Source organism: Coloeus monedula (assembly GCF_965178545.1).
Source record: "Coloeus monedula genome assembly, chromosome: 5".
Taxonomy (NCBI): Eukaryota; Metazoa; Chordata; class Aves; order Passeriformes; family Corvidae; genus Coloeus; species Coloeus monedula.
In genome coordinates this window covers 4,121,404-4,136,236 of record NC_138785.1, presented here as the reverse complement: position 1 = coordinate 4,136,236, position 14,833 = coordinate 4,121,404, and the positions used below count along the sequence as shown (strand labels likewise).

The 14,833-nt window shown below is 41.3% G+C and overlaps 1 protein-coding gene across 1 annotated transcript in view; it reads left to right on the top strand.

Moving 5' to 3' along the window:
* Window positions 1–6,427: 6,427 nt before the first annotated feature.
* Window positions 6,428–14,833, top strand: part of PRDM5 (PR/SET domain 5) — a gene marked incomplete at both ends in the record, with an annotated part of 59,632 nt that continues 51,226 nt past the window's right edge. The window contains 2 exons of the mRNA XM_082282602.1: window positions 6,428–6,520; window positions 11,192–11,275. Coding sequence (XP_082138728.1) covers window positions 6,428–6,520; window positions 11,192–11,275 — 177 coding nt within the window. The remainder of the gene's footprint in view (window positions 6,521–11,191; window positions 11,276–14,833) is intronic.

Below are 14,833 nucleotides of genomic sequence, written 5' to 3'. Positions count from 1 at the left end.
AACCCCTAATGGTTTGGCCACTTGGGTTTTGTGTAGTATCTCAAGTCAAATACCATTGATATCTGTGAATTTAACACTTCATAAAAGAGGTGTGTGGGGGAATAAATAATTGGGATCTGTAAATACTGGAGGCATGTGCTGGTCCTTGAAACATGGTCTCTTTGAATTCAAAGTGTACAAGATTGAAGTGGTACACTGAAGAGGATTCACAGAAGAAGTTTTAGGTTCTTTGAAGGGGATGAGGGGAAGCTGAAAGCTGAGGGTGTTTTTCCGGCAGAAAGGAATACTGAAATGCCAAAATGAAGACAAGATGTGAGTAAAAAGACTGGAAAGGGGTCAGAAGGGAAAGCAGTTGGTATGACAACTGCAGTGCAAGACTTGAATATAGAATCTGGTCTATTGCCTCTTAGGTGAACCTGGGAATTAGGTTTAGCCCCCCCAACACGGTGATGCAGATCTGTTGGTGTTCCCATTGCCTGTAGGCCTTAGAGCAAACTGTTCTCTTCTGGGACCAGGTTTCCTGACCAGGGGAATTAAGTTGCTCCAGCTCCCAGTTCAGTAAGAAATGAACACATCTGTAGTGTGGATAATTGGGGGGTTTAAGCCCTCCACCAGTGGGTCAGGCACAGCTGAATATGAAAGGTAAGAAGGTAGTGGACACTCATCCTGTTAAAGAGGGTAACTCAAATGCTGTTTTTCTGAGAATGGGAAGAAGAGAGGGAGGCCAAAGCACATAATAATAATGTGAAAGATGACCTGAGACAATTCTCTGAGCAATGGACAGCACAGATTGTGAAAATGTGTGCTCAGAATGGCAAAATGAATTTTCCATAGCCAGCAGTTCTGAGAAATACCTTCTGTGTGTACACAGCCATTCTCCAAGGATTTAAAAACATTCTGTGAAGCAGCTTAATGATACTCAAAGTAGTGGAGATTCATGGAGAAGTGAAAATAGGAATATCCACCACTACCTGGCAGACATGAAAGGCAGAGGTCAGTCATGAGACTTGTCATCCATCTGCTAGAATAATATCAGCAAACCACTGTGAGTTCATAGTAGTCAGCTGTCTTCCTGCTACAGGAAAACCCAACATGGTGTCCCAGCTTCATGTCCTGTTGAGGAATGGTGGAAAAATACTTCACAGCATTAAAGCTCTTTCAAGGTTTTAGAAAGAATTTGTTGTATGGCTGGACTGCCAAATATGATGAGTTAATGACTGGCACAGAGCAGGTACTGAAAGGGAGACTAATTTCAATGTTTTTTCAACAAATAAAACTAGAATGCACAGAGCGGGAATCAGCTTGGTGATGAAGCTCTTGTTCCATGAAGATCCCTCTCAAGATTAGGTAGCAAGTAGAAGAGGAAGCAGGCAAGTTTAAGGCTTATTGCTCCCAGAAGGAGCACAGGATCAGCTCCAGAGAAGGCTGTAATGGGAAATGGGGCCTGGGAAGGAATAACCTTTATGCAACAGGGCATGTATGGGAATGGTTAGGATTGAAGGAAGTAGCTCACCAGGGAGAGGCTGGATCGGGGAAGTCACTTTCCATTAATGAAGGAAAGGCTGAGATGATCCTGAAGGGGCTGACAGGGAAAATGGGGGAGGGGGATACGTCAATTTGGGAAGTCGCTCTCAAGCTGAAATGAGACGTTCCTGAGTTGAGGAAGACACTTTTATGGTGTGGCCCAGTTCATGTGCTACTACATAAAGTGTTTCTGTCAGTTGCTGTCTCTGAAGAAATTAATGGAGATGGTTTACACTAAATGTTTTAAAATAAGTATTTTTAACCCTTCTCTACTTGCTTTTTAGACTTCTTTCCTATATCACTTTTAGGTCTATCACTGTGAAACCTGAATTACTAGCTTAATCTGCTACTTATTTTAAATTTTGTCTTTTTCTTTTAAACCCTAGTTTAAAACCCTCTCAAACAACAGAAGTGAACACTTAATATGCCATCAGCTGGGGAATGTAAATACAAATTTCTGAAATAATCTAAATACAAATGTCTGAATTTTAGTATATTCAAAGGAGAAGCAGAAAAAATTTAACTCTGTAATCCTGGCACCAACTTCTAGAATTTCGTATTTCTGAGAGAGATATTCTGACAGCAACTACTCTGTGCATGTAAGCAAACAATGAGACATAAGTTTAAAACCAATCTGATAATTTAAAGTTTTGCATGACCTTGAGCATCACAACACAAGAAGTCTACATTAGTTTACAGAAAACCCAAAAAATGAACTGTGCATTGATTAGAAGAGAGATTTTGCTAGGGAAATAATTTTTTTAGTTGCAGTGTTTGCTGAATTAAAAAAACTTCAAAAGAATCAGTGTAGAAAAAAAAAAAAAAACCAGCAAAACCACCCCCCCAAAAAAAAACCCAAACAAACAAAAAAAACCCCAACTAATCCTTAAAAATAGCTCTGAAAGGAATTTTGCTCAGCAAATCAAAGCGCATCAGGAAAAGAACAACTTAAGCTTTTCAGAGCACCAAAAAACACAGACAAAACAAACACTGTTAGAACTGGAAAAAACCCCAAGACACTGAGTAGATGGGACTTTTTGTCATATTTTTAAAAGGCACATTTAATTGTTTCAGAAAGTAGATTGTTTTACATAAAAGGGATTGAGTTTTTAGTTGGTAGTCTGACATATGGTTTGACTCCATGTCAACACAATTTGTTCCAGGTACTTATGAGTCCCTGTGCCTGGTGATTATGGTGGCAAGGGTGCCATTGTCCCCAACACAGGGCGGGCTCTAAAGGTGTCTTACTAAGCTCTGGTAGATTTTTTTTCTAAGTGGAACTCTGTACAACTGAGAAAAGGAAAAAAACCTCAACCCTGAGAGGTCTGTATGCTATTCCTCTTCCCATCTTTCACTGAGACTCTGCCATGAGACAAGCTGGAACCTTTCCTTTCTGAACACTTTCAATGCAAAACGAGTCAGTGCAAACCCCATTTCCATCCTGGTCCAGGCACTGCCGTGTGGAAGGTCTGGGAAGTCACCGTGAAAAAAAGAACAATGGTCCCAAATGAAGTTAAGGACTTTGTACCTAGTCAGAGAAAGGGGCTTGGCAAATTCCAGGGAAACACCTGACTGAAACCCTTGCATTCCTGGTCAAAGCTAAGCATTATTTGCACACTGGAAATGTGCAGGTATACATGAACTAAGAGGAAACAGTCTGACAATATTGTACATGTCCTGCACCTGGGCTACAACCCAGATACGACAAAGATTTGCTTTGAAAGAGCAGCTCCTGATCATACCAGGTTAAGAGGAATTGGATGAGGTTGGAGAGGAGATCCATAGATTCAGGAAGGATGTTTTCAAAACATACCTGCAAACTTGATTAAACTGCAGTGCAGAAATGTTTTGTGGACTAGTGGACGTTCAAACAGGGAGGGAGGAGCCATTTTCATGAATAACACCCTTTCTCAGGTGTATCAGCTGCCAGAATCTAATTCTGGCATTGCTATGGATGCTGGAAAAGTTAATATTTTAATACTGGTTGATGCAAGGAACCCTTGAAAGGATTAAAAAACTCTTAGCCTCTCTGATTTCTGTCCAACTGCCTGCCGAGCAGGAGGAGGGAGGATAGAAATGTGAAGTCCCTGAAAAGTTTTAGAGATGATACTACACCATCTAAACAAGGGATTAGCGGCGAAAAGCCATCCTTTCTTCTTGGAGAACACATTTTCCTTCTAAGCTGCTGGACACTTCAGGGGCTGGCACGTTTACTTCTGGCATCTTGAAGACCGTTTCGGTCTTAGATCCTTTTGTTTGTTAGAATGTGACATATTGAGTATGACACTTAATTAGCTGATCCTCGAGTGGAGGGAGCAACATACCGTGCCTCTGGTATGATGTTGCAGCAAGTACTGTAACTCCAGACAAAAACTCTTGCAATTATTTTGTTTGTCCACACAGGTGGATTCCTGCCACGGCATTTCATTTGGGGCACAGCAGCTTTCATGACTACAGAAGAGCTTCCATCTCAAAATACCTTGTTCCCTTTCCAAGGAAGTTAAGCAAATGAATTTTGACAGTGTAAGGCTTCAAATCTGAAGGCTGCTGGATGCTCTTGTGTTTCTCCTTGGGGTTCTGTATAGAGCCATGCAGAAAGAGAGGGCCAACGTGTTCAGTTTCTGTGTGCTGCATTGCAAATGAGTTACAGCTTTAGGGTCAATGGCTGATTAAACTGAGAAAAGTGTATTTTGCTACAGGTGGACAGGCAGTTGTGAATATGTGATCAATGTCACACCACCAATACACTATGAAAGAAAAGACTGGTGACAGTTTTGTCCAGTGCTACAGCATTTTTTTTCTAAGTTGTTCAAACAGAGTAAGACACAGGTAACTGCATTCCACATTAGAATAATAATGGCTGAAATTTACAAAAAAACCCCAGTTATTGTGTACTTAAAGAGCTTAAAACCAAGACACAAATGCATCTGAATTGTGCTGTATTATTACCTTGAACATCATGTAGAAGAAATCTTTCGAGTTTCAAAATGAAGGACCCCCAAGTGCTTTTTTTTTTTTTCTCTTCTAAAGAGAAAAATACTGAGGCCTTCATAAAGTGTAAAATGATTTTAGAATATTCATGACCTTTGGAAAAGGTCAGAGACAGGCAAAATGATGCCAACATTTTAATCTGATATATATTAAGAAAGACTGGCATCCAATCAAAGAAGTGTTCTGGTCTCCAAAAACATTATGTTCAATTATGCGTGTGAAACCTTTTGAGCTGGATCTTAATGAAAAGAATAGTTAAATTTTGCTCTTAGCTGTAAAACTGAAGCAATTGCCCCAGGCAACTTATTTTCTGTCAGTTCAATTTATTTGTTTTTGAGATGGTAGAATTTTTATTTCTATCGATTTTGATGCTCCCTTTTTATTACTAAATTAGTAGACAGTGTCCAGGCTATCAGTCAAGGTGTAAAATCTATGTGTCTGGCACGTTTTCATTCTCAAAATTATTCTTTCAACCATGTTGTTGGAGCCTTTCATCCTTTTTTCTTGTCAAATTAAGGGTTTCATCAAATTTACCAGAGCATTTGCTCATATATTGAATATCATGCAGTATTATATAAACTTCTCTGTATATACGTGCATGTTGGTGGGAATATACATCACCTTTGTAAATATTTTTTCTTATAAAGTTTTATGATAGCTAAATTATGGCACTGTAGATGATAAGCACAAAAAGCCATCATTGTGTGGAAATATATAGAAAGGAACAAAAAGTAGTCAAAGGGAGTTGCATGTTCAGCTAGACCTGGCTTTTTAAAATTTAATTTCTCCCTAAATGCCCACCTAGGGGTGGGCAGAAATCCAGCTGATCCAAAGCACTTTCATGATGATCTGTTCACTGTCATGTGGTAACTAAAATTCAGGACATTTTTTTTATTCCTTCCAAATGACACCAGCACAAATTTTTTCAAATGCTTGGGTGGAAAACTAGGAGCTTTTAATATTTAACTTCTACTATTAATACATCTGTTAAGGTAGAAAGAGGTAGAGAGAAAAGAGGTTGTTACGCTCCAGTGGTTTAATTATTGTTATTAGCAGCATGATTTTAAAATATATCTATAAATAGTTTTTTTCCCCTCTTCTTCCTTTTCCTTCTGGTTGCCTCACATGCCTTCACACTTATTTTCAATTCCATAATCAGATATAACCAACTCCTTTTCCCAGCTGCACCCCCACTTCAGTTTAGAGAGCCAACAATATGAGTATGGCATCAATGAAAATCCCAAAAATCTCCAAGAAAGCTATTCAGCTTTCTAGAAGGTGGTCAGTGTATATTGTGCATATATATAATGTACATTTATAATCTATATTGTAGTTTTGTGAAAAAATACTGGTGTGATGTTAGTCACCTGCTGAAATCGAACTTCTCCTCTCTTTTCGACGGCATTTTGTATAGTTTTAATGAGAAAACCACGTCTTTGCTGGGTATGTTGTAAGAAAATACAAAATGTTTATTTTTTAGACAAGAAGTGTCACGTTTGCATGTTCATAAGGATGCTCAATTTCTGGCTTTAGATCCGCGTTCCCTCAAAACCAACCCCCGAAAGTGAAGGATTACTTGGTTTCGAAGCGAAGCTGCCTTCACGCATTGGTGGAACACAAAGAAGGGGGATAAATCCGAGCGGGACACCGCCGCCCGCCGCCGTCCCCTCACGACGCCGCCATGGCGCCGTTCCCGCCACTGCCCCGCCGGGCGCGCGCGCCCCCTGCGGCCGCCCCGCCCCGTCCCGCGCGCTGGCCCCTCCCCTCAGGAGCCGGGAGAGCCCCGCATCCAGCCCCTCTTCCTGCCCCCTCCCCCGGTCTCTCGCTCGCTGCTCCCGGTGGGATGGAAGTCCCCCGTAAGCCTCTTCCTTCTCCCCGGTAGCAGGCGGCGGGGCCCGAGTTCGGTGCAAAAATGCTGGGCATGTACGTGCCGGATAGGTTCGCCCTGAAGTCGTCCCGGGTGCAGGACGGGATGGGGCTCTACACGGCCCGCAGAGTGAAGAAGGTGGGTGATGGCGGGGGGACGGCCTCTCCCGGCCCGGCGGGGAGCGGCTGCCACGTATCACCGGGGAGCTGGGCGGCTCTCCCGCCCCTCTGCCCCGCTCCAAGTTCGCCTCAGCCGCGCTGTGCCCGCCCGGGCTCCCTCTGCTCACGGGAGGCACCGCCCGGCCGCTCCCCCCTCCCGCTTCAAGGAGCCTCCCGGGGCGCTGCCGCCTCAGGCGGGAAGGGGCGCGGGGGCCGGCGGAGGATTTGCTCTGAGGAATTTTATTTTCCCCGTTTTGTGACTTTTTTTAAAACTTTTTTTTTTTTTTTAACTTGGTTTATGTGTCTGGCACAGCTGTGAGGGCAGCGCTCCCCCGGGCGGGACCGCCTCCCTGACGGTCTGCACTCTGAGGGGAGGGGGAGCCGCCCGGGGTTCGCAGGCTCCTGTCACCCCCCTCACGGCTCTTCGGGCTCGGCGGGATCATGATTTAATTCCTCGTTTTGGCATAATAAAGCCAGGCCTCTGAACGATGTCATTCTGCTGAACCGGGTCTCATATCCCAACCAGGTGATGCCCCTTCACACCTCATAATTGAAAGTCTCTTGATAGTCTGGAATTCCAGCTGAGACTGTCTAGGTGGCTTGTTAGGACACATAAAGGCATACCAAAACGACGAACCTATCATTAGTATACTCTTCTCTGTGTTTTGTGTGTTTTGCTTTCCATCTTTGTCCTCGTTTTGGCTCTGAATTTTTTTTTCTAATTTTTCAGTGGTTTCATCAACAGGACTTTGACACGATGGGGTGGAGGTGTCACATTTTTAAGGTGTCCCTGAATGTTAAGGGCAGAGCTGGAAGGGGAACAATTTTAAATAGTTTGGTTTTTAAGACTTCTCTATGGAGGTTCTGAAGTTTCATTTGAAAACTTTGTGGGTTCACACAGCAAGGAAGGTTGTACACTGTTAGCATTGGTTAATCCCTGGACTCAGAAATAGAGTGAGCTCTGGAGTGAAACTTATGGGAATCAGCATCCTGAGTTCAGAGGTGGGGGTCTGAGCTTTCATGCTTCACACTGGTGTCAGTTGAACCATTGGAGTTGCATGCTGGGACAAGTAGAGCATTTTCCTGCCTGAATTATTCCACCTCACTTTTGAACTTCATACGGACAAAGTGTGTGAGATCAGAGCTGTGCAGGCACCTAGAAAAAGTGTTGCAGGTGTGGTGTGTACTTCATGTGGACTGCAGAAGGTAAAGGCAGAGGCAGTTGTAGTAGAGTCTGTTTGTATTGGGAGTGTCTGATGACAGTGTTGGTTACAGACCTGTCCTTTGGCAGGGAACCTTCTGTGCTGGTAGCACAAATGGCTGTGGTGTGCCCTGATCAGAAGTAAAGGCAGAGGAACCGACTCTTGAGTTGCTCTGTGGTTTATTAGAAGATACTCCTAAAATTTGTTGGGGGCCTAAGTACTGAGTTCTCTGTTGGGTGAAGGGTGGGTGTGTAAATAATGCAGGTGGTACATTGGACACAGCCAGACTCCATGTTACTCTTTTCCATGGAAAGAAAATTCACATCTGTAGTGCTCTTAATATGTTTCCTGTTGAGTAATGAGACAGAAGAACTGCACTTCATGGCTGTGATAAAGCGTAACCTAGAGCTGTTCAATTAATTCCGTGGAGTTCTGGGGTTGGGAGGAGGTGTTGAATGTGACACTTAATTGTGAAGTAAGGCCTGTGTTGCTGAGTAGGAAATGCTTCACTGTTTTCTCTCCGTTGCTGTCACACAATTGCAGTTGTCTGAACTGAAAGTAAAAGAAAACCTTGAGAGACCTTATAATCAGAAATTGCAGTACCAGCTCTCCAAGTGCTGTGGAGGCCTCTGAAAATTCTGCTGTTAGCAAAGTCTTGGTAATAGTACATTCTGAACTGCTGCTGCCTACCATCTGCTTGTGCACCTTCAGGCATGTGGGGCTTTCAGGTTTTTGTTTGTAATCATAAAAGGTGGAAACTTTCTGTTTTGTTACCTTAACAAAGCTATGATTCCTGTGTACTTTCTGTTTTCCAGCAGCTGGCCTCAGGCTACAGAGCACCAGCATCAGGAGGCTCTTGGTGTAATCATCAGAGAGCCACTGCATTTCTTAGTGTTTTGCTGTGGCTGGAAGATTAGTCATTGCTGCTTTTTTGGAAGCAACTGTTGAATATAGCTTTTTCAGCATTGGAAAAATGTGCTTGTATATACTGAATCATTTCTCTGACTTCAGACTGTGCTGTATGCCTCACGTTGATCAGAGGGGACGTTGAAGTCTTGAGTATGTTCTTGATTAATGTGTGTTGGCATATAACAGCATGTTTATTAACCAGGAATAATGTGTGTGTGTGTGTGTATATATATGTATACATGAAGAAAATTATCTGAAAGGCTAAACAAATAATTTCACTTATCCCCATGGACCCTTGTGTTCCAAGACATCAGGTTTTGGTTTCCCTCTGAATTTGAGAAGCCATAAAAAGTGCTTAGAAATCTGCATCACCTACTGCATCACCTAATGTAATTACAGTTACTCTGTGTTGGTGGACATGTTGCTTTTGCCGTGGTTCTGAGCTTCCAGAAGGTCTTGAATACTGCAGTAGGGATTTCCTGGTTTGGAGTAGCTGAGATGGGAATGATGTGTGGTGTTTCTTGGTCTGAGCTGTTACTGTGCTTCATCCCAGCCGTGCTGTGGGCTTCAGGGATGGGTGAAATTGACACTATAGGTGCTGTACACATACAGCTGTATTTACCTGTTTCCACCTCCTTTGCTGATGAGGTAAGACAAGGAGGAAGTTTCAGCCTCAGTATTAAATCCTAGGATTTGAAAAACTGGTAGGGGAGGAACTCTGCCATTATTTATCAACAAAATGATGAAGGGTGGTATGGAAATCAATGAGAAGGAAGGACATGAAGTCCCAGAGTGCCAGTGTTTGCTGTCACTGCCCCTGTTTGGCTCCTTTGCTGCTCTGGGCTCCAGTTGCTGAATTCCGCTGTTCCTGTCTTTTTACCTTCTGCTTTGCGGCTCCTTGTAGTGAAATGTTCTTTGTGTACATGATGCCTTGAAGTGGCTACCTAAAAACAGAGGTTAGAGAAGATTAAGAGAATAAAGTTAAGTATTTATTTGAAGGGCCTTCAAAGGTACACCTTGGGCAGTCAAGATGGACACCCGTGTCACTGATTCTTCACACTTCTGTAAGTTTGGTCCATTTGCGTATCAGGGTTAATTGTCCAGTTATAATTTCAGTTAATGATGTAATTACCCCAAGTTTTCCCCTCCTCTCAAAGGCTTTTTGTTTACATATTTTGGGGCCTGGGACGACAAGGTGTCCTTGAAGTGCAAACTTAGAGGGGGTTTGTTACATCTAACCAGCAAAAGAGAGCAGAAGTTAACAGGCCGCACAAAACTTCAGAGTTACACAGTAGGCAGTACAGGATTTGAAAAATATAAAAGTTAAAACCTAAGGCATCACACGTTTAAAAATTTACTTCTCAGTTCTGTTGCTTCATTCTGCAATGCCAATTTTCTTTTCCTTTGTTTATTACCACTTCAGGTTGAATTTTAAATACAAGGATTTTTTTTTTTTTTTTTTAATTTGATTTGTTTCCAAGAGGGATGATCCTGGATGTTTTCCATTCCACTTTTTTCTCTTTTACCTGTAGGCAACCTGTAAAAACTAAGCAAGAAGGGAAGCACATAGCAGGCTATTACTGGGAATATGGAATGTGCCTGGAGGAAGGGATTTGTGGACAAGATCAATACTTTTATTAACCAAAATTCTGTTGTTTTTTAAAGAAACACCGAAGTTGCTTTTTAATATATACCCATAGTCTTCAATACTTACAAGTATACATGCTTTTGGATCTGAATGCTGCCTGAAGGAACACAGCATCCTGCATTCCAGGTTTTAGGGCCTGTCCGTGCAAATAAGGACAAGGCAGCGTGCGTGGGGGGAAGCTGGGCCTGTGGAAGAAGAAAGTCCTATTTAATTATTTTGCCCTGCTGCTCCTGTTCCTGTGACGTCTGTGCAGGAAAAAACCCCTGATGCCAAATACTTTTGGAAGAACATATCAATGGATGCTTTCACAGCGGGTGTTATGACTAGCAGGTGGTATAACATTTTAATTTTGTTTATGAAGGCTCAAATTAATTCATAAGCACGTGCATACTCCCTTACATTTTTAAACAAATCTCTCTGTCTGATCAAGCCCTCAGTTATTCAGTGTTTTGATTTGTGGCACTTCAAAAAGTAGCGTTGCAAATAATCTCACAAATAAATCTAATGTAAACTTGGTGCTTGCCAGATTCTTTGTTTTAGTTGGATGGCTGTTGCAAGGTGCTTCCTGAAAATTTTGTAAGAAATGTAAGAAATTTGACTTGTAAATTTCATCCTTATTTAAGATAAAGAAAAATCCGGCTTCCCAAAGGAGAAATAAGCGTGCAGAGGGAAGGTATGGTTTTATGAGATTCTCCAAAGTATGAAAAGAATGGGAATGAGCTTCAAGTTGAACCCTCAAGGATGTGCACCTTCTTGGCATATAGTAGGACAATAAAGGAAAACTCTCCTTTTCTGTTTGAAGCTAAAAATTGCTCTGTTGGAGATTGGTGATTCACTTGCCTTTTTCTTTTTTACCCCTACTGATTCTTTCTCTTTGATAATTATTCCTTAGGGTGAAAAATTTGGTCCCTTTGCGGGGGAGAAACGAATGCCGCAGGAACTGGATGAGAACACAGACTGCAGGCTCATGTGGGAAGTGAGTAAAGTGACATCATCACACCTAGCAAGAACTGTTCTCAGAATTAAGTTTTACTGTAACAAATCCTTTCTATTTTTTTCCATAGCTTAAAGATCCTGTAGTGAGATTTAGTACTTTTAAATTACACTGTCGGGGTGGAGGAGGGTTGTTTAAAACTAAAGAAAAAGGAAATGATAGTTTCTAATCACTGAAGTGCGAAAAAATACCAAGTCAAGCCAAATACAAATATAATAACACTGTGGAAAAGTATTAAAACATGTGAAAATAATTGAAAAAATTAAAATAATTTGAATTGGGAGGCAGATTGTAAGTTACAGAGATACAGATTTATGCTGATGGACACGTTATCAGCTTATGGCTTCCTTCAGCTGTAATGTAAAACATTTCCTGGTATGATACTTGTGTTGGGATTTGGCAACTTGGATAAGTGAAGTTTTAAATTTTAGCAGCTTATAATGCAATGAGTAGTTGTGAGATTTTTCACAAAAGAGAAGCCTGGTACTATGGGCAGCTTTATATTTTTAATATGTATTAGGCAGGAACAGTAGTTTATACACCAGGTCTTGTAATTAGGTACACAACCCATCCTAGTTCCTGTTGTACCTGTGTTTGCCTGAAGTAAAATCTGAATTTACCAGTTGAGGAGACTGCACTAACTGAAAAATACTGGCAATAACAACATTCCCAACTTGTTAAAAATGCCTTCTTTGTGGTGCCTCTGTTCTGTCTTTGTAATCTTTATTTACTGCTGTAGTTCTTTGAGCAGAATTTCTTTTTTCCTCAGCCAAGTGTTTTCTATTGAATGCACATTTAGTCCTCTTTGACACTGAGGAGGGGACCCGTTTCTTACCTTTTCACCTTTCTCTGGTTAGAGGTGGAAGAAGGACTGTTACTTTTATTTTGTGGGGTATTGTACAAAAAAAGCTTATATTTGACATCTGGCCTAAAGTACTATCAGTGCATTTGAAAAATCTTTGGCATTAACATCCCTGAGCAGCTTATGAAGAGAGCAGAGCATTGATGCAGCCTTAGCAGAGCTACAAATAGATTCCATACACTGGAAGGATGAGTGAGAGAATGTTAAAAGCCCATCTCATTTAACCCAAACTCAGTATAAATATCATGAGTGGTGAAGTATTCCTAGGTGAGTGCTAACTCCAGCCTGTGAAACCCTGTTTTCTCCCTTCCCTTTCTTTTGTCTGTTTTAATCTAGAGGTGTGCCTCAAATGCCCTTTCCCAGAGAAGAGGTGTGGACCATTTGTTCCCCTTTCCCTTTAGGTTATGTACTCAGAGCAACCAGTTTCATCCTCTTTGTTCCCAGCTGAAAATAGAGCAATACAATGTGCTTTTATTACAGATGTTTGCTGAGTACAGTACATGTTAATGGGCCCTGGCTCACTTGGCTCTTCCTGATGTTTCTGCAGGTTATTTCAAATCAGTGAAATGCTTGTGCTAGAACAAGGCTTTCAGAAAAGACAGTGGGTGGATTACAGCAATGAGAAGGTCTTTACGTTTGTTGGAAAGCTGGGTGATTTTCCAGATTCCTCACTGCTGATGCTGGAATGAGATTTATCTGTTTCTGCAAGACAGAAAAGAAAAGGCAAATACATGTATTTACTGGTGACACTAATATGACCCCATTGACAGCAAATCAGAAAATGAGGTTTTTATGAGCTGTTTTAAAATAATTTCATAATATCTTACTGTAACCTAGTTTTGAGAGCCTTGAAAAGATTCCTGCATACCAAATTTTATGACTTCCTGAATGTTTTAACCCAAGTTGTTCATGTTTACTGAAGTTGATCTGAATGTGAGCTTTATAATATAATTTAAATCATGCTGGGAGTAGTCTTAAGTTGAGAATTGAGACCAGGAATGCAGAAAGTAGAACTTGAACAGTCCAAGTAGATGGTTATTCCAGAGCCTGTGGGAGGCACGCACAGAGACCGGCCAAGTTTGTGTGTAGTCAGCTGTACCAAAGATATTAAAAATAATTAATTTGAAGGCTATTGGAGGAAGGCACACTAAAGCCTGACTTCACAGTCTGATGGCAGTTAAAAACAAAAACGTTTTCAGAGAGAACACCTTCAGAAAGAAGGCTTGAGTATAGAGGCTTTTTATAAGTACAAGGAAAAAAAATGGGCATTAGTGCAGCATTTCTTTCCTTGGCATGTGATGCCTGCGATCCAGGCTTCAATTTTATGGAATATTTTTCTGTGAGGAAGTTGGCCACATGCATTTGTAGTTGTGCAGAGTAGTGCTCTGTGATGTGGTCTGTTTTGATCAAGCCATTCCTTTTTCTCTGAGACCAGCATTGTGAGCTGGCATCTTTAAGGCATCACGTTGAGACAGAATTGCACGCATTATGTTTTCTTTTGGTCTTGGGCAAAACATGGGACCCAAAAAATTTATTGAGCCCAGTGATTTTGTTCAGAAAAATTCTGAAGATGTTAGAGTTTCTCTTTAAATTAAATATAGCAGGATGCCATTACTCTGCCTGTAACGTGCATAGTTTTGAAGAAATCAAAGGTTTATACTTGCTCATTCAACAGATTCCAGGGAAGTGGGGTGGGTGGGAAGCATCCTTGATCTTGCTGTTATCTTTGTAAAGAGCTACAGGCCAAAATGTTTTATTTATGAGTGGTGTGATAGGAAGAAAAAAAACCGAACAAACCTGTGGTAACCATTTAGTTAGGAGTGATAATAAAAAGCCAAGAAAATGTGCAAATGGCGTTGTGCTTTTTCTTTCTTTCTGTTATAAAAAGCCCTCTGTGTTATGCCCCAGCTCTCTGACTGTTGTGCTAGTGAAGGACACAGCTTGTTGCTGATGATGAATTGAGAGTTTTCTTCTTACTCTTAGCATCATCCCACTAGCACCTTGATTAAATGCTTCTTTGTGTGTATTAGTAAACTTGGCATAGCAGCTCAGAACTGTGTGTATTTGCTGGAAGAGCAAGTGCTTAAAGGCAAGAAGGAAATAATCTTTAGGTATTAAAAGTTCACAGATGTTTTTGCTCTGGAGGCTCAGATGTTCCTTTGTGAGGGGAAGATACCAGTTCATTTCTTTATATATGTTCAGTTCCTTTTCTTCATTATCCCTAACCAAGAAAGGGGGATTCATTTCACTCCTATTGGATTGTGGCAAGCATATACTTCTGGTGATGACTTTGGCAAATGTTGAAACAGGGAGGGCTGGAAAGATTTAGTCTGTCTTCAGATACTCTGACATACCATGAAGAAATGTTGGTCAGGGTTGGATGGAACATAATACGCCATGTAATGCTGAATGTTACATATTTCAGGTTGGGTTTCTGTCTATCTGCCAGGATCATGTTTTCTTCATTGTTACATTAAAACCAAAGAGATCAGCAATCAGTCTTTCAATGGAAGCCAATGTTTGTGTTTATTTATATAAGAAAATGGAGTGAACTTAGTTTCTACTGCTTGACTCTCATCGCTTTTGCTGTGACAGTTGTTTTCAGTTAAGTAAGCCTGCCTGAAAACTGGTGAAGGCAACAGAAAATCTGCTATTGGCTGCAACTAGCTTCAGATCAG